The sequence below is a fragment of the Cyanistes caeruleus genome, chromosome 13, assembly GCF_971803275.1.
Source record: "Cyanistes caeruleus chromosome 13, bCyaCae1.hap1.1, whole genome shotgun sequence".
In the NCBI taxonomy this organism is placed as follows: domain Eukaryota; kingdom Metazoa; phylum Chordata; class Aves; order Passeriformes; family Paridae; genus Cyanistes; species Cyanistes caeruleus.
In genome coordinates this window covers 3,367,166-3,386,429 of record NC_141713.1, presented here as the reverse complement: position 1 = coordinate 3,386,429, position 19,264 = coordinate 3,367,166, and the positions used below count along the sequence as shown (strand labels likewise).

The 19,264-nt window shown below is 49.3% G+C and overlaps 1 protein-coding gene across 4 annotated transcripts; it reads right to left on the bottom strand.

Annotated features, from left to right (window-relative positions):
• Positions 1 to 297: 297 nt before the first annotated feature.
• On the bottom strand, positions 298 to 16,257 carry LYSMD4 (LysM domain containing 4). Of its 4 annotated transcripts, none has more exons than XM_086849592.1 (3): positions 16,018 to 16,257; positions 5,825 to 6,112; positions 298 to 2,623 (listed from the first exon to the last, which is right to left on the bottom strand). In XM_086849592.1, the coding sequence occupies exons 2-3, from the start codon at positions 6,092 to 6,094 to the stop codon at positions 2,075 to 2,077; spliced, it is 819 nt and encodes a 272-aa protein (XP_086705718.1). In that variant the 5' UTR covers positions 6,095 to 6,112; positions 16,018 to 16,257; the 3' UTR covers positions 298 to 2,074. The 4 variants fall into 4 exon arrangements, with proteins under 4 accessions (XP_086705718.1, XP_086705716.1, XP_023803643.2 ...); XM_086849590.1 differs by lacking the exon at positions 16,018 to 16,257 and adding an exon at positions 7,434 to 7,460; XM_023947875.2 differs by lacking the exon at positions 16,018 to 16,257 and adding an exon at positions 7,409 to 7,442.
• Between the last annotated feature and the right edge of the window lie 3,007 nt (positions 16,258 to 19,264).

Genomic DNA, 19,264 nt, shown 5'->3' with positions numbered 1-19,264 from the left:
TGGCGCGTCCTTGCCCCCTCCAGGTGTCAGTCCAGGTGCGAGGTGTTGGTTTTTAACTGCAGCCACAAGGACTTTCATCAGCAGGGATCCACATTCTGCTTGTTACTGCACTCAAGGACTGATGCCTGCTAAGAACCGTTCAACAAAACACTTGGAGAAACCAGCAGGTGAACCAGGGTCCATTCAGAGTGGAGAGCCCAAGGCCAGTCCTGCCTCTCCAGCCCCAGCTCCTCCTGCTGCTCCCACTCCTGCTCAGCTGTGTGGCAGCAAATAAAGCACAAGCTGTGCCCCTTGTGCTTTTATTTCATGTGGCTTTATTTAAAAATGTAAGAACCCCTTCCCACCCCCTCCCCAGAACAAAGAGATACAGCTCTTCACAGAAGAAAAATACAAGTTTTTGTTCAGTATAAGATACTTTGGAGTGCTTGTTTACAAAACTAGGTCCCTGCTTTTGAGAGCTGCAGGGAACACAGGTTCTCATTGTAATAGCACACAGTTGTGTTTGTGGGGGGTCCTCACCTTGCTGGAGAAGTTTCAATCCTCCTGTCCCAGCAGACACTGCCAGGCAGAGGCAGTCCTCCAGGCCAGGCTGAGGCCACACCTGGACAACAGGTGTCTGTACCGGTGTCTGCACCACAGCCCCTCTCCAGCCCCTGCTCTGCCCCAGCAGCCTTGGGCTGCCAGGGGGAGCTGGAAAAGCCCTGTGGTCCTGCTGGCAGCTGGGAAGCTGCAAATGGGACTGGGCCAAGGTGGGGAAGACAAACAGTGGCTTCCTGCACCTGCCCACCAGCCGTGCCCTCACCCTCAGCACCAAAGGCACCTACCCACACAAAGTCCCGTAGTGTTTGTTTCCAGGAAAGCCTTTACCTCTGCCCACAGGCCTGGAATTTGCTGAATCAAATTGCTGAGGCAAATTCTTCTCTTTAGCAAAGCTCCCAAGGCCTCCTTTGCAGCAGGCAGTGTTTGCTGAGCGGCCCTGAAGAGCACAGCCTCAGGCTGACCAACACCTCCACTGCCCTGTAAAGCTTTTCCACGCATGTGGTCAGTTCACAGAAACCTGTCAAACAACAGCTTCACAGTCCACTCCTAGAAAGGCTTCATCCTTCTTTCTTGGACTTCTGTCCTGGACCTTGGAACCTGCACCCAGCTCAGCACTTCACTCCCACTCAGACTGCACACACGGCAGTAATTCCATGACTGAGCCCAGGTCATGAGAAGCACCACTATAGACTATTATTAATCTTTTTAGCAGAATACTGACTGGACCTCCTGCCAGCAAACCAACCCTTGCAAAGTGCCGTGACTCCTGTGGCCTGCTCTCCTGTCAAACTCCAACACCCCATGCCCACCTGGGGCCATGCAGGGCTGAGCAGCACCCTGGGACAGCACAGATCCTGCACTGTAACCTCTGATCTCAGGAGCCATCTCTGAAGGATCTCACTGAGGGGAAGAGGTCTGGGCTCACCCTTCCCAGGGTGGGCATGATGCATCCTAATGAACACAGCTCAAAGGTTTGCTCCGGGGCATGGCAAGCTGGGGTGCTGGCAGCATCCTCGTGCCCTGGCACACCCAGCTTAGAGCCCCAGAAAGCAGCATTAGGGTCAAGCAGGCCAAAACCACCATGGTCTGCAAGAGACAAAAATGACACTTCTGAAAAAAAGTGTCCGCCACTTCTATTCCAGCAAAAAGTGTTTCCTTAAAATGCAAACAACACCCAACTTTCCAGCCACATTAATACTGCACTCTCTAGTTCAGCAGCAAAGAATTTGCTTCTAGACATGGCATTAAGAAATACCTGAAGCAACCACAATGAGTAAATTGCTACAAAATTCTTTCCCTCAACAGAGTTCCCAACTCTGAAGCCACCTGGGTGATGAGCTCTGTAAGCAACAAAGCATCCCTGTTTTTCCATCAAATCACACTGCCTAATTTTTCAGTCAAATTCAGGATTACCATCAACTACTTATAAAAATAAAAATAATCTGTATTGTTGTATCCCCTTAGATACACTTGAGTCAGTCACGAGCATGTGGGCATCACTGCTGGAGAGGCTGGAGTGGGCTGCTCTTTCCCCTTAGGATTTTTTCCCTACGACTGAGCCTTGTGGTAATTTCCCTTCCAATCCAGCTGTTGAAACATTTGAGGTTGTTGTGTTAAAGGTGTGGGCCACCAGGCCTTGCGTTTTAAAATAGATGATATAAAACACCGGCAGGACAATTCCTATCAGGAGCATAATGAACACGGCGTTCCACCACTGGATTCCACAGTCTGCACCGTTACCAGCGTCCCGATTCCCCGCCTCGGGCAGAGGCCTCTCCAGCCCCTCCCCGCCGTACTCCGTGTTCAGCTGCACCTCCACCTGCACGGCGTCCTGGATGCTCTGGTCGATGCCCCTGAAGTATTCACTGAGGCGCCGGCCGCCAGCGGAGCTGCCCGCGCCGGGCTCGGGCTCCGGCAGCTCCACGCGCGTCAGGCCGGGCTGGGCGGGCTCCGCCGGGGGCGGCCGCAGGGCCCCGGCGCTCTCGGTGAGCAGCCCGTGCGGCCGCACCGGGATCTTGATGGACTTCAGCGCATACAGGTCCTGCTCACGGATGAAATTGTTGACACGTTTGATATCCGCAACCTACGGAATCCAGAAAGGACACGAACAGTGAGGGCAGGACAACCCAGGAGTGAGGCAGGAAGCAGCTAAACCAAAACCACTGTGCAAGGAGCCATCAGGGAACAAAAGCAGGCCCAGGATGCAAGTGGTTTTTGATGTTCTACAGAGATTCTCCAGCAGTTCCAGGGGAGCTCCAGGTCCTGCAGGATAGAGTTAGACCCTGTTAAAACCTGTACAAACTCCCCTAGTGCTCTTGTACCTGCTGAATTTTGCTCAGGCAGCAGGCAAGCATCCTGTGCTCAGCACCTCTCTTCTGCAGGACAGCAGCTCATCCAGCCCATTCCTCCTGAGCTGCTCAGTGCTCCTGCTGAACAACAATCACCTCTGTGCTCCTGTCACCACCTCTGGTGGTTCCTGTGTAGGGATCCTGTCTGTGAGCTGTACCCACAGCCAGCAGCAGGAAGAGCAAGGAAGAAGCAGCCACATGTGCAGCATCAGACAGGGACAGGCGGTACCAATGCAAAGACAAAGGCAAGGTTAACATTAACTAAGAGAAGATGCTTAATCCAGTGGCCACTCACAGCCTCCCAGTAAACACAGCAACTTCTCAGTTGCACTAAACCCTCTGTCAAAGAAAAGGAACAGGATATCAGTGTGTGCCAGGAGCTCTCCACTGCAGCTGAGGAGACGTGAAAGAACCTTGAGGAAAAGGCTGGAGGGCACATAAGAAAACAGCGAGCGCCAAACCAAAGAGAAAGGCAACACAAACAGGTAAAACACCTCCCATCCACCACAGCAAAGAGACACAGTACAGGGAATGCTTTGCTTTTCAGAAATTACAGCATGACCTGCATTCACAGCACACTCACAAGCTTGAGGCTGCCAAGGAAACTGGGGAGCTGAAACAAAAAACCCCACTTTACTTCCTAAGCACTCTGCTCAGAGGGAGAGATGAGATGGAGGCCTGAATCTCATGTTTACTCTGCAAAATTTGAGAACTCTGAAAATGGCACATTTAATCCAGGACCTAATCTGGGGACCCTGAAGCAAAAGGAATCCTCAGTTGCTGCTTCAGGCTCCTCAGAGCTGGCCCCAGCGTAAACTCTGGACTTAAACCCGGCAAAATTTCTTAGTTATGAAATAACAATCTCACCCAGAGCCTCCTAACTGAGGTGCTGCTTCAATTTCTGGATTTGTTCCAATGAAAACAAATTACTGGGACAGTAAATATCCCCCGTGGTGTCTGCAATCAAATACTGCAGTGTGGTGCTAAGACTCTAGAAACAGAAAGTAGAGCAGCACTCACACAGAAACAACAAACAAAGCTGATGGAAAGCATGCAAGAGATGGGGCTGCACAAGCGTTTAGGCTTATTTTCTGTACCCATTTTTTTGGCTGCAGTGAGCTCCTCTTGTCCCAGCTAAGAACAATGCCAAAAGCAAGCCAGGACTATAAATGGTCAAGAGTAAAAATGAGAATTTTGAAGTGTTTTGCATCTCTGCCAAGTTATCTGTGGCACACACACAGAACTATTTGTTGCACTGTCTTAATATCCTCTCCCCAAGCATATTCTGAAACCAATGTAAAATTCTCATTGATTTCAAGAAGTTCATCCTGGATTTTTACACACATTTGCCTATATATCTGTGGCTACAGTTATCACTGCTGTGCTGGTGATCTTTCAGGAGGTGTTTAATTGTGCAAATAAAAGAAAACACATGAAAACTGTCATGCCAGTCTTTAAAGAGACAAATAGACAAATGTCCTACAATAAGGATTTGTGTATATGTTCAATTTAACTGGAACAAGTCAGAAGTGCCCTTTCTGGAAGGGGGGAGGAAGCAGGACAGTTTTTTTCCTGTGGGAGCAGAACACTTGACTATGTGGTCCCTTCCAGCTTGCTTTTCCCCTGGGCAGGCCCAGCAGCCTCCAGAGGGACTGAAAGGCTCCAGAATGGGGCAGCAGAGGAACAGCCACAGCAGGGACAGAACTGGGTCCTCTGAGTGACAGTGCAGAGGCACAGCAGGACTATTCACACCATAAACCAAAGAACTGTTCAGAATCTCCCTCCTCTGAGTTCACCCAACTACTGTGAGTCTGCCCAGGCACTGCTGAGAGCAGCACACAGCTCCAAACCCAACCACAGCTCAGCTCTGCCTTCTCAGGCTCTCCTGGGGCCAATCAAGGCCTATTCAAGTCCAACCAGACTTGCTTCTCCACACGCATCAGGCTTGTCAGCAGAACTGACAAGGGCGCCTTTTTTGTTTAGTTTTTGTTTCTAAGGGCAAGGCAGGGAAGGAATTGCTGCAATCCCTCTAAGGCCTCTTGCCTCAGCTGCACCGTACAGCTGCTGTGTGGTTAAGCAAGACAGACTGCAATGGCCTGGCAGCACTGGAGCCAGAGCCGTATCATTATCCCTGCTGCGGTCACTGGCCAATTGTTTGCATCATGGAACTGGGAAATCACAGTGCAGCTTGCAGATAGAGAGGGCTCTAAAAATACAGCTCAAACTGCTAAACAACAGGGGGCTTCTAATGTTCAGAGCAGGTAATTAAACTTTCCAGCAGTTTGCTTCTTTGGAACAAAGAAAACGTGTTGTGTAGTTGGTCCAACTCAGAAATCTCACTGTGCACACACCCTCCCTCCTGCCCACAGGCACCTGAACTGTGCACACTTTGGGATGACAGCAAATAACCAAAACCCACACACAGACACCACCTGGACTTTGGGACTGAACTCTGGCACCTCCCCACATCCACCCCTGTTAGACTCAGGCCTTCCTTGCAAACTGTAAGCTGATACCTTTCAAAAAATAAAAAACCTCACCCATAACCGTAGTGTTTCTTTGTACTGCTCAATTTACTTCAAAAACTCCAGTGTTCCGTGAGAGCAGAGCCCTGGCCCTCATTTCTACACTCAGATCCCTAATGTTTGCCCTCACTGAAGTAACTTAGTACAACCTGCACTTAGTCACTGAAATTAAACAGGAAAGCAGGTCAGGCAGGGTATGAGGCTAACAATATCTTCCCAGGCTGTTGGCTGAACAACTCTTTTGTGTTTGGGGTTTTTTTTTGCCTTTCTCCAGTTTTACCCAGACAATGACCATTCATACACAGGGCAAACACGTTCTAATGTCAAACTACCAGACCCCAGGACACCCCCTGGAAACCGCTTCACATGAAACCCCTCTGAGGTGATTAACCCCACGCAGATTAACCTCACCTTACAGCCGTACTGCAGGGCCAGCTTGTTGAGACTGTCCTCCTCGGTGAGCTCCCTCTCCAGAAGCACCACATCCCCCAGCCTGTCCCGGGTGCTGCCCCGCTGCTGCTCCTTGCCCCTGGGCCGCAATTCCATCACGTTGAGCTCCTCTTCCGAGGACTCATCCGAGTCTGACCGGCCATTGGGGAACACGTACACCTGCCTGCCCGGGAAGGTGTGGACAGTGGCAGGAGCCTGGAAGGGTCTTGTCCGGCTCTCATTCAGCCTCATCTTTCCCACCAGCAGCACCTGGAACAAAACCCAGACACTTTTCATTTCCTCAAGACCAGTGTTTAGTTCTCAGCAGGAAAGATTTAGAGAATGCACTGAAAGTTGGCAGGTTTGAGCACTCATGCACACAAAGGTTTCTTGTACCCAGGGGCAAATCCAGAAGTGTCATTCTAACAGTAGTATTAGAAAAGTTACGTACTCAAACTGCAGCAATCAGTAATTATTTTCCAATTTTTTTTTGTCTACCTGTGAACAAACCACCTTATAACTATGTTGCTCAACATTTTAAATGCTACATTCTATAATTTTATTTAAAAAGCGACACAGTCACTTGAGTGAACTGTCTTTAATTATGGTCTAAACATACATCAGCTCTACCAACAGACATTAAAAACTGAGCAAAGTTATCCTTTTCATAAGTCCTTAGTTCTCTACACTTCAGGAATCCACATTTAAAGTTCTTGGAAGTGCACTTTTTTTTTTTTTTTTTTAAATAAGGACAGCTCATGCTACACTTAACTTCAACCCGAATAACAAGGCTTCATTTTGCTGCATGAAGACTAGAACCTGCCTGAGCACTTTAATTATTGCTCAGCCTACAGCTGCAAGTTCGGTTGTTTTTTTTTTTTCTTCAATCCTCAGCTCCACAATTTGTTGCCAGGGTCAGGTATAGGTAGGAAAATCCCACATTGTTATGGAACCTTGACCTTAATGTTCTCCATCTACACCTAAGGGATTCTTCCGGTGAAACCACTACGATTTAATGGCATTTCCTTGGCCCCGAGCACGGCACCCACAGCTGCGGGCTTGGCTGGGCTCTGCCGAGTTCAATGTGCAGGAGCGGGCGGGACGCTGCTGTGGGACACCCCGGCCTCCCCCGACACAGCTCCCTCCTCAGGGGCTGCCCAACTCTTCCCGATGCCCTCAAGGGACCCCGAGTCCCTCAGCATTTCGGTAGAGTCTTTCTCCCCTCAGGGTGCCCCGCTGCCCTCGGCACCTCGGCGGTCCCGATCCCCTCAGCACCTCAAGGGGGTCCCGCTCCCCCAGAGGTCTCCGCTTCCCTCACTCAGCGGGTCTCGCTGTCCTCAGCGCTTTAGGTGACCCCAACGCCCTCAGCACTTGAGGAGGGTCCCGGCCCTCTCAGAGTGTCCCGCTCCTCCCCAGGGGTCCCGCTCCCCTCAGAGTGTCCCGCTCCTCCTCAGGGGTCCCGCTCCCCTCGGGGTGTCCCGCTCCCCTCGGGGTGTCCCTCTCTCCCCCAGGGGCCCCACTCCCCTCAGGACGCCCCGGTTCCCACCCCGCGCCCCCGTCACGGACCCGCCGCCATCAGCCCCGCACCGACCTGGCCACTATCTCGCCCAGCGCTCCTCCCATTGGCTGGCGGCGCCGGGGGGCGGGACCTCCGCGCCGCCCGGCCAATGGGAGGCGGCGGGGCGGGAGGGGATGAGCGAGCGGGGCTGGGAGGGGCAGGGGGCGGGGCCTCGCTTAAAGGGCCCGCGCCCCTGTCCCGGCGGAGGGGACCGAGGCCGGAGCGCTCGGGGAGACCAGGTCACACTCGTGAACACGGGTAGAGTGTAGAACACCTGTAGAGTGGGATATACCACACACCTGAACAGCGGGACACACCACACACCTGTAGAGTGGGACACACCACACACCTGTAGAGTGGGACACACCACACACCTGAATAGCCCCGGGTGAGGTGCCACTGCCCTGGGACACGTCACACACCGGTACAATGGTCACACACCCGAACGACAGATCATAGCACACACCTGCACAGCCCCGTGTTACAGTAACATCTCAGTTTTCATATTGTCAATATGTAATAACAGATTACAGTATGTCAATATTACACTATGTCAATATTTCTGCCCGGTGCCTGCGGCGCAGCCGGCAGAGCTGACCAGCTGTGCTCCACACTGCTGTGTTTGCCTTGGCCCACCCTGACTCTTGGCTTATGTTTAAAAAAAAGCTCAGGACACACTGCTAGCAAGTGCCACATTCGAAGCTTTTCTGGGGTGCAGGGACAGGAGAAATAATGCCCTCCTTGCCAGCTGTCAGAATGAAGCAGGCACTCTTTCAGGTGCCCAAGGGATGAGGATCACCTACAGGGACAGTTTGGGGCTTGGCTCAGCCCGGGGTCTGGCTGCTCAGTGCCCTAAAGGTTGTGGACAAACCTGCTTTTAAGTTAAATTAAAGCTGGGCAGAGTTATTGGCCATCCCTTTGCCTTCCCCTGTGCAACCCCAGTGCTGGGGGCAAGAGAGGGCATCTCAGCATCCCCAGCTCTGGCTACCACTGGATTAGATACAACATTGGCTGATAAATGTGACACCCTGAGAGGAAACAAAGCTCCACAAGCATCAACAATTTCTTTAAGCAGTTGTTCCTCACAGCTCTCACACCTTTGTGTGACAGAGATTTTGGCAGAGCTGGAAGGGCGGTGGGAGAGTGGCCAGGCAGGACTGTGGCTGAGCCAGCAGCACATCTCCCAGCAGGTCACAGGATTTCCTTCCCTCCATCCTTCAGCCAGATTATCCCAGGAGCAGACGACTTTGCTGCTCAGGCAGCTTTCTGACCCAACAGACGATGGACTTAGTGCGCTGGAAAGGGCTCCACAAGCCTGGGGAGTAGATGAAAGGTGCCAAAATGCCTTTCCTGAGCCACTTGGAGCCTCTCTGTGACTACTGAAGTTCAAAAGTTACAAGCAATAATCACATTTTGTCAAACAGATGCAGGTTACTCAGGGTAACCTGCTTGAACCTGGAAAATAAACTGCTGAGGAAATGCTGGAAATGTGGGGGAATCAACCAGGCTTTGCTGACAGGGTTCAGTTTGGGCTGGATTACTTGTCCTCAATAGTGCTTAACAGGAAATAACTGTTCTGTAGGGGTGCTGATGTTGGTTCTGGGTCAATTGCATGGGTGATGTCATCATTACAAATAATTGGAATATTTTTGTAGTTTGCAGACAAATTGTGAGAGCTGCACAGCCCCAAACAAGCAGAGTCTGTCTGAGAGCAAAATGGTTCAGTCATTATCTACACTCAACCAACACAAGGGTCATTCATGCCCTGAATTTCAGGAAGAATCCTCCTGCCCTGACTTAGATCAATGCAGAGGGTGACAGAGCTGAGAGTCTGCTCATTTCCACTCATTCCAAAGAGCAGTGTGTCCACGGTGCTGGGCACCAGCTGGAATTCACACCCATGCCAGCTTCTTCCCAGAGTTAATCCCTGTGATAAAGAATCAAAACTTCCATGGAAGTCTTGGCTGGGGATCTCCAAACACTCTAGAACAGGGCTCCTCTCGTGTCCCTGTTGATTCCTGGGAGCTCTTGCTCAGACCCAGAATTGCAGCTTTCCTCATCACTTGGGATTTGTCCCTGTTTCTTCAGGCTCACTTCAGAGGTGTGAGAAGCGTCAGACACACATTCCCTGTCTTGTTCTTTGCTTCTCTTTCAGCTGCATTCTAAGTTGTGCAATAAAACCTCTCGTTTGGATTTTGGATCACTCAGTGACAGGCTGCCTCTCTACCCTTGGGAAAAGAGTGACTTCAAGAAAAACTTCCTGGGCATCTCCTTGACATTAACCAATCACTTCTGTTTAGTTTAGCAGATATATGGGAAAGGCTCCTATACAGCACTATGAAACAATAGGAATCTGCAGGTATTTCTGAATTATACACACAAAAAGAGAAAAATAATGTTCCTTTTTACCTTGATTTCATTGTTCCCTAGTGGGAGACTGGGAAGGCAGCTGGAACAAACCCCATCCATACTCTGGACATGGCATTATAGAAATTATGATGCCTCTCTTGCAAATAACGAATAAAAGCTGGGCTCTGCTCTGGCTTTGGACTAGTGCAGCACAACCAATTTTAGTGGAGTTATCCCTGTGTTAGTCGGAAGCATGAGCCAAATACAACAAAATAAACCTCTCCCTGGCACCTGGAGTGACTCAGCTTATGTGGGTACTGCATGGACATTTAATTGAATTACACACACAGCCATAATTTTAAGAGGTTGATACAGTAAGCACCCAACATAGGGGAGAAAACCTCAAGTAAATTAAATTAATTATAGGTATATACTTAATAGAGTTAATTGAGCTATGGAGGTTACTCAGAGTGCATGTTTGGTAGCATCAGGTTACACCTTGTCTCTTTTAAGGCTTTCTCCCCTTGGAGCTTGTGCAGCTCAGCAGCGTTTGCCATGGAGCACAAATCCTATTGTTGACTGCCCTGGAAGGGTCTCAGATGCAGGGAGGAACATCTGGAAAGGAGCAGAGAGCTCATATGACAGCAGCCCTGAGAGGCAGCTGCACACCTTCCCTGCTCAGGGCCTGGGTGCAGCCTTCCCCCACCCACTGCAGTGACCCAGCCCAGCCTGCCAGGTGACAGACACCGTGGCTGTGTCCCACCATGAGAGGGATTTGTCACCCTGGAGTCGGGCTGTGAGCAGCTGGGTACCCTGCACCTCTGGCTTCTCCCAGGGCAGAAACACAGCTCCTGCCTCCACCCTCTCACGCTTCCTCTCCTGTCTGTAGCAGAGCAGGTGTGACAATAAAGACCCAGCTTCATCATTCATCACAGACATCAAATTACTCCCACCTACTGTGACTACATTTGCAACTCTCTCACGTATGCCGTGACTCAGGAGTGGGACTTTTATCTGGGGAAGCAGAATGCAGATCTGAACAGCACTGCTGTCTCCTGGAGGAGATAACGTGTCTCTGCGCAGAGCCCTCGTTCTGGGCTTGCCTTCTATCACACAGCTCCATTTGGCAGGGGCTGCCTGGTGTGTGTGATAGCAGGCACTGAATCACTTCAGAAAAAGACTTACTCTTTCTATAAAAACAAATGACTAATTAAAAGTGGTTTTAATTTTGTAGTTCATATTTCCTTGGGATTGTCCCAGACTCTGGAGCCCATGCTCCACACCCTGTCCTTCTGGAGAAATTTGGCAAGGGAAAGCATCATGAGATTTGTTCCCTTTCCTCTCCCTTACTCCTAAAATCCCCCCTCCCCCTTCTCCCTTCCTGCAACTGGTAAATTGTGAAGAACAGGAATGTTCCTGGGAAGAAACCCAGGCAGAATTGCATTCAGAACAAGTCAAAGATTTCTTGCATAGCTGAAGCATGTGTTTGCAATCCCCCACTGCCGGAGCACGTAAGCCCTGCCAGCGAGTGCTGTTCCCTTCAGATGTTCTCAGAGAGCTCTAGGCAGTGTCCAGGGCAGCCTGTGGACAATCTGAGCTGAAGAATTGCTCCATGGCCCATCTGTTCATGGTGCCATGCCAAAAAGGTTCTCGGTGAAAGGATGGCAAAGAGCCAGCCCTACCATTCCAGGGAGCTGTTTTAGGGACTGCTCTGGGACCTCCCCCAAACACAAACTGGTTCCATGACAGAGCTTGGCTGCTACTACCAACCTATCAGCCCAGGCTTCAGGCAGCTTTTGGGATTGATGCTCTCCAGAATAGTCAGCATGTGCTACCCCAACAAAGGACAAAACCACAAGATCCCTAATTGTAACTGCTGAGAAGCAGCAGAGAGCCAGCAACTGCAGCCTGCTCCCCTTCAGCTTGAGAGGTGCCACCGATCCAGAGAGAAAATTACTCTTCCAAGGGGTGCTGTTCATTGGTTCAAAACTGGAACCTGGCAGGGCCAGGAAGGATGGGAGCTGGGGGCTGGGACACTGGTTGGGAAAAGCTGCTTCAACATATTTGTGAGGAAGCTTTTGTCCTTGGCACTACAGGAGCACAGAGTGAGCCCTTGCTCGAGCTGGTGCTGATTTTGGGGAGAGGCAGATTGATGAAAGCATCACTTGTCCTTCCAATGACCTTATCATGTGAGCTGAGCCTGCCAAGGGCTGTCTCTTGCTCTATGCTCCTCGTGGCCTGAGCCAAGGCTCCTGGATGCTCTGTGCCACATCCAATATTGCTCAGCATCGCTCCCAGGGCTCACACACGTCCTGGGTGGGACCAGGACACCTCTGTGCTTTGCTGCCTCCAGATCATCTCACTTCCAAACAGATCCAATCTTATTTTGCAATTTTTTGAGTGTAAGGAACACCCTCAGCTTAAGGGAGAAACAGAAGGAACAGAAGAGTCTTCCAAAGCAAGATCCTTGACCTCCATAGCTGTGTGGCTGTGCTGGCTCAACTTCATGCTTCCCAATAGGGTTCCTAGGTCTTTACTGATGTGTGGCAACAATAATGAGCAAGTAACACGTGGGGGCAGCAGAAGGCTTTGCTTCCTTGTCTGGGAGTCTGTGGTTGGAGCATCCTTGCAAGGGTCCTGAAGAACTGAGGTGCTCCCAAGTTTGAGGGTTAGTGTGGTGGGCACAAGCTGCAGCTGCTCAGACTCTGGGAGAAGGATGTCATAGGACAGAGGGGCTTTGTGGCTTCCTGGCACTGGATGTCAGCACTGAATCCTGGGATTTTGTCAGTGCATCTGGTCTTGCCCCAGTTCCTGCAGGCCTAGCCCAAGCACTGCCATGCTCAGGTTCAAAGCATGTTCAGCCAGAAGACAATCCCAGTGTTGTCCACAATGGAAAATTGTCTGGAGTGAAAAACCCAGAGTCAGATCCCACTGCATCCCACAGGACAAGCCTTGCTGAGCTTGTTGCACCACAGGCAGGATGGGGCCCAGCACACCCCTTTCAGTGAGGTGAAATGAAATAAAAGAAGCTCTTTACCTTACCTGAAACCTGAAGGTTTCAACTGCTACCATTTTTTCTCTTGGAGGCTTGGAATTTTCAGGAAAAGCCTTGATCTTGGCTGTGAAGTTCTTGAAAGACAAGTTTTCAGAACAGGACTATTTCAGACAGGGAAGTGGCTACAATTTACACAGTATGGCTCTAAGATTTTCTGGCAGGGCTATCTCCAGAATAGGTGTAATTTTCCTGCTCTGAGTGAGCAGAAATTCAGGAATTGCTTGTCCACTTGATATTTGCCTGATTGCTCACATCAGTCTCCCTATCATCAGTAACATGGAGCCTGAGTGGTATTGGCACAAGCCGATGGAAATGGCAAGAAATAAAAAATCCACCAAAAGCCAACCTTCTCACCAGAAATGATGATGGATTAATTATAAGGGGTGGGAAACAAAAAACCCCTGTGCTCCATGAATAACTTAAAAAGATTTAAAAAAAATTAAAAAGAGTAAAATCAGATAAATTCCCAGATAGGAAAAGCATTTTCTGTAACCGAGGCTGCTACTTTAATTGGAAAATGCTGTTAACACAACTCTGACCGAGGCGAGGGCAAGAGCACAGCAGGGCTGGTGGAGATCTGCAAGTAAACAGCTGAATTGCTTCTCTCAGCCTCAATCTGCAAATTTCTGAAGCCAAAAGAACAGCTTTAAATGTAAAACTTCTGTTGGAGCTCATGCTTCAATTGGGCTGTGTGCCAGGACATGCAAAGACTTAGGGCATTAAAAGTCTCATGGAGATGAAAAGACAGTGGGGAGTCATTTGAGTTGGCTTGTAATGCACTAAGCTATAGCAGGGTCTGCCTTCATTCCCTTTAAACCAACTTGTGGGCAGGCAAATTGGGAAAACTGGTATTTTATCACTTGTAATAGTTACAGCAAAAGCTAAGGCTAAGAATGGCCCTGATGGAATTCCTGCACACAGCCCTACAGAGGGGTCCCAACCCCAAACTGGCTCAGCCTTTCCAGTACCTGAGAAGTGAAGTAGTCCCTGAAAATGCCCCAAACCATGAAGTGATCATCTCTAGAGATGTATGAGTTGCTCTGCTCTGCTGGCTGCTGTTTCCTCTTCATTTCAAACCACCATCTCAGACAACCAGAGTAACGGAATAGGTTTGCACCTACCCTGGTCCTTCCAAAGAGCTCAAAGTGCTTCAAAAATCCCCAGGCAAGCAGTGCTATTGTGGTTCCTGTTGCACAGTGGCTCCCTGAGATACAGGGCAATGAACTGCTTCACCCAAGGATGCACAACATGTTGGAATGTCAGGACAGCCCAGATCCTGGGAAGCTGGGATGAGCATCCATCAAGAAATGAAGGATGTGTCTGGCTGTCAGTAAACACTGAAAAAAGCTGTGAACAGCAAAGTGACAAAAATGCAGTGCAGTCACCAGGTACCACCAAAGCACAGCTGGCCAAATCCAGCTGTTGTAAGGAAAAGGAAGAGGAGCAGAGCCATGTGTTTCACTGGTTAATGCTACACCTCCCTGCACAAGCTTCAGGTGGACAGGCTCAGCATCACAACCAGGGGTCTGGGAAATGCTCTGCTGGGACTTTTCACTGCCAGAAGCTGCTTTACAATACTCCCAGCTATTCCCCTAAGTATCAGCTTGGACAAAATTAAAGACAAATTAATTCCCTTGGGTTTCAAGGACCCTGGGAAGTCACTAATCAGGCTCCTGCTGAGCCAAAGGCAGAGCAGAACATTGTTAGCAACAAACACAGAAAATCTTCTCTAATTGGAACCATTGAATGTGTATGTGCTGCTTTGTGCATCTCAGGAACACATTCACCACAAGGAGAGGAGCCCCAGTGGGCAGTGGGGGCTTTTATCATAGTGCCAGGGACCTCCTCAGATGACAGGAACAAAAAAAGAGCCACCAAAATCTTCATTAGCCTTAAAACCTCACCCTCAGTCTTTGCTCTGGTCTAAAGGGAGAGGAAAGCATTTCCATTTGTTTTGAGGTCAGTGTGAGGAAACTCTCCTAAAAGCCAAGGGCCAAATGCTGCTCTTTCTCTTCAGGAAACAGTCCCAGGGAATGGTCAAAGACACCAGTCACACAGGGAAAACTTTGTAGGTCCAAGCCTGGGTGCCAGAAGGGAGTTTCACCGTTGTCTCCTCCATGAGAAGATGGCTCCAGGGTCACACCCACAAAGACACCCTCAATGTGGGATGTGGGTGCATGGGAGCAATACTGGCCATGATGCTTGGCCTTTAAATCTGCCAGGATCCTGGGAAAGCTATCCCAGGACCCTGCTCTTGGAGTGCTAAAATCAGAGCCTGCATAGAAAAGAAAAAAAGGGGAAGAGGAACCATTAGAAGAAATAAAGGGACACATAAACAGAGGAAACTGTGCAAGTGTCAAATGTCCTCTTTTGTGTTCCCAGGTGGGACATCACCAGCAGCAGAGGGAATACCAAGAGAATCAGTGGGAAGTGGATCAAGTAACCCCCATCTTCCCCCAACTCCTTAACTGCAAAACACCCAAATGCAGAGCTTTGGCTCAAGGCAAAGCACAATCCTCTCCTCTCATTGTTACCTGTAACCCAGAGTGGAAGTGAATTAACATGAGAGAAAGGAGCTGGAATGGATTTGCTAAGGGAAACAAAAACCCCTACAGGCATGTTGTTAAGAAAGAATGAGCACTAATTCTGTTTGTTCTGATTAATTTTGTTTGATTGTGCTTGATTGTGCTTGCCCTAGGAAATGTGAGAGCTGGTGGGGATCATATCAGCAAAGAAAATCAGAGAGCAACAAGTTGATGGTTTAGAGTTCATACAAACATCGTGCCAGCCACTGAACCAGAAGAAAAGAGTTGGCTCAGAAGCAGCCACTTATCTACTGATAAGATCCTCTTGGGAAAGAATCTCAGAATAATGTGGAAGAGAGATGGAAATTGTGCTGCAGAGCTAAGCCAAACAGTCAGCAGAGAACATGGTATTGTTTGGGTTTTTCCTTTGCTTCCCTCTCTGTTCTTCCCCATTCATTATTAGAACAAAGAGTATTTTTGCCTGTAAAAATCTTTGTGCCTAAAGAGGTAACACTGGGGTGCGCTCCTGCACCAGAGCTGAACTTCTGGGTAGCTTTGACTCAACTTTCTGGAGAAAATCATAGTAAAACTCTTAGCTGTGGATCTCTGTATGATCACTACCTCAGCTTTAAACACCTACAACTCTTTGTCTGTGGGGATAAAATACATCACCATGATTTTAACTCACCAGAAAGTGTCTCCCACCAGCTGCTCTCTGTGGAAGTGTCAGAGGAAGGAGATCAGGTCCCAGGTGGCCAGAGAACACAAGCTGTGGCTGCCCAGGAGCAGAAGCAGTCAAAAACGAGGCATCTGGAGAGGGGAGGAAATTCAGGACAACTTCTTGGTCCAGCAGATAAACCTTCCTGCCTTTTTTTACAGATGTGATGCGCTTACAGATGTTCCCTGAAAGGGGCAGCAGAGACCAATCTCACACCATGAACTTTAGAAAGCACCGCCCTGATCAGGGAGAAATAAAAATGAAGAGCAAGAATTATTTGCAATGTTTCTTTTCCTTGGCATACAGAGACCCCACCATGTGTCCACTCATAAAAACAGCTTAGACCTATACAGGCTGAACTGGGGCTGCTTGGTAGAATCTTGATCGACTCTGTGATCACTTCCTTCAGCTGCTTTTGAGAGGAGGGCACCAACCCTGCCCAAATAAGGGTGCTGGGTGTGCAAATATTGTGGAGCTCTATATAATACACTGATTAACACCTATGTCACTACAGCAGCACAGCAGCCTTTGGGCTGGCAGGGGAAATAGTGTAATTTGGGAAAGGTTCACAAACAAGCTCATGAGTATCTGTACCACAGCTCATCACCAACACAATCTGGCTCTCACCTAACCCTGAAAGAGGGAGATGATGAAAAAGGCAGCTTAGACTGTCATGGTTCACAACAGTCCATGTTGGTGTGAAGGAGTGAAGCAGGGAAGCCCATCTTGGACCATCTTTACAATCTCTCCAGGCTCTCTTGAACCACTCAGAGTTAATTCTAGAGCTGATCCAAGGCACTGCCTGGAGAAGGTACAGTTATTTACCTACAGCAAATCCCATATGTGTTACTTCATCTAAGTCTCTTACCCCAGCCTGTCCTTTTGCTTTAATTGCCTTATGCCCCTCTCTAGCACTGCCCACAATCCCCAGTGGGGAGGATGTCAAGAGCTCCAATCATGGGACAATACCACAGGCAGGAACCATGCACCAGTCTCTTCATCAGGATTTGAAAGGGGCCTAAGATTTGAAAGCAAGGAGGGGCCAGTGTGAGGTGAGAACCCAGCAAGAAGCCAAGGCAGAAAGAGCTTTATCAGGAAACCAAGAACCCTCTCTGCTCCTGCTCTCAGGACAGAACAGCACACCAGCAAATCTGGCTGCAGACTGAAATCTTGGCTTCCCCTGAAGCCAATGGCAAACATCCCACTGGCTTCAATGGGAGCAGGACTCCATGCCAGATCTCGTGCTTCCCATTCCTTTGCTGTAGCCATGAGAGCAAGCTTCCCTTCCAAGGCTGTGTCTGCAGCTAGAGCCTCCAGGAGCAGGAGAATGGCTCTCCTTGCAGCCTGAAAAGTATCAATGGGAAATGAAAGACTTATTTTTAACAGAAATGGTGACTGTCCTAGAGAATAACTTGCTTAGAATTATGGGGTTCTCTGGAGCCATTTCTTTCTCTCTTAAAAATTCCCCTTAGGCTTTAGATGCTCACAGGGTGCCCAGCAATTCAAGCACAGCTTTTGGCTGTGATGAAATCACAGTGGGGGAAGTGGTTTGAGCTGGGTTATGCAACTGTCAACACTCATCCCTCCCTGCCGGTCTCAATGTTCCTCATTCCACACCTGCTCACACAGCAGCACCTGGGCACAGTGGAACTTACAGCAACACAGCAAACAGGCAGGAGAAGACTGAGTTTGCCCATTTCTGTTTTTACCACAGCAGTTGATGAAGGAAGGGATGCTGGAAGAGCTGTGCACTGATCACACAGGGCTCTATGCTTGCTCTGGCATGAGCATCCCTCTGCTGAGATGACTATCTTGAGACCCCCAAGCTCTTTGTGAGGTGGCAAGGTCACGTCTCTCATTTCCTGAAAATCTTTGCTTTCTTTGGCAGAAATGAAGGACTTTGTTAGGGAAATCTTGGTGGGTGTTTTGTGATCAGTCAAGCACAGCAGATTACTCGAGGGTGTATACAGGACCTCCCGTCTTCTTGACGTAGGAAAATGATTCTGCTTGCTCCAGAAATTCAGGAGTCACCAGCATGGTGCTGACCACCTGTATTATTCCTTAGGTCACATGGCATGTCTGCTGGACAGATTGATGTCTGTACAGCTGACTGTTTGCATATCAATTCTAGAGGCAAAGGAAATTCTTCAAATCCCAGAGCACAAATGTGCACTGCTTCAGAAAAGCAGGTGGAGATGTGCCAAGTTACAGCTCCTTAGCTGCTGCCCCTGTAAGGAATGCCCTGTGAGAAAAACTGGAAAATATTTCATGAAAGAGCAAAGATAACACAAGACAACCTGGCAAGGGGTAGAATTTAATATTAATGGCTTTCCTTTAGTCACTGTATTTCCTGTTCCTAAGTTAACCCTTTAAAATCAGCCATGGTCAGAGAAGGGCTATAAACTTTTGCACATCTAAAAGGTCTTTCACTGAAAGATCTCAGAGCACTTTGCAAATGTCAGGGACTGTTGATGGATGGCTTTTCCCTGAGGAGACTGTCCATGTAGCCAACGGGCAGATGCTCCTTTGGCTGCTGAGGCCAAACACTGAAAAATTTGGCTACTCTGTAAGAACATCTTCCCAGGTTCCTGTCATCACAGAAACCCAGCAATGAGAGGAGCTGGGCTTCCCTTGAGCTCAGTGTAAAAAATACCTTCCTCATGGACAGGTGGGTTACAGACACACAGCAGGGATGTACTGGTGTCATTTCAGCCCAGCAGCCACTTTAGGATCTTGTTCCTGCAGATCTCAGGGTTACATGGACACAGCTCATGGCTGTGCCTGGCTCAGCTGCTGGTTTATCTGAACATCACCATTAAAGCACACTGAAGCTCGCCTTGAAAGGGAGCTGGACCAGCCCCACCTCCCCACTCTTCCCTGCCAACTGGTGCTTGCCTGGAGGAGTCCAAAATTAGTCCAAGCAGATAAGAGATGGACAACATGGCTCGTCTGAGTCCCGGGGTCCTTTGCTCAGAGGAGATCTTTCTATGCCCACCCACATCTTCCTCTAACCTGGCAAAGTACCTGAATTACTGAGCTGATTTGCCAAGAGAGATTTAGGCTGGAAACCTCTCTAGAAAGATGTCTCTCATTAGGAGCAGGGAGCTGGCTGGGGCACAGAGCTGGGAGAGGAGTGTTACTCATTCCTGCCTCACACTGGGCCCTTCAGACACTCTCCTCTCTGCAAGATGCACTGTTCTGTGACTGCTGGCAGAAA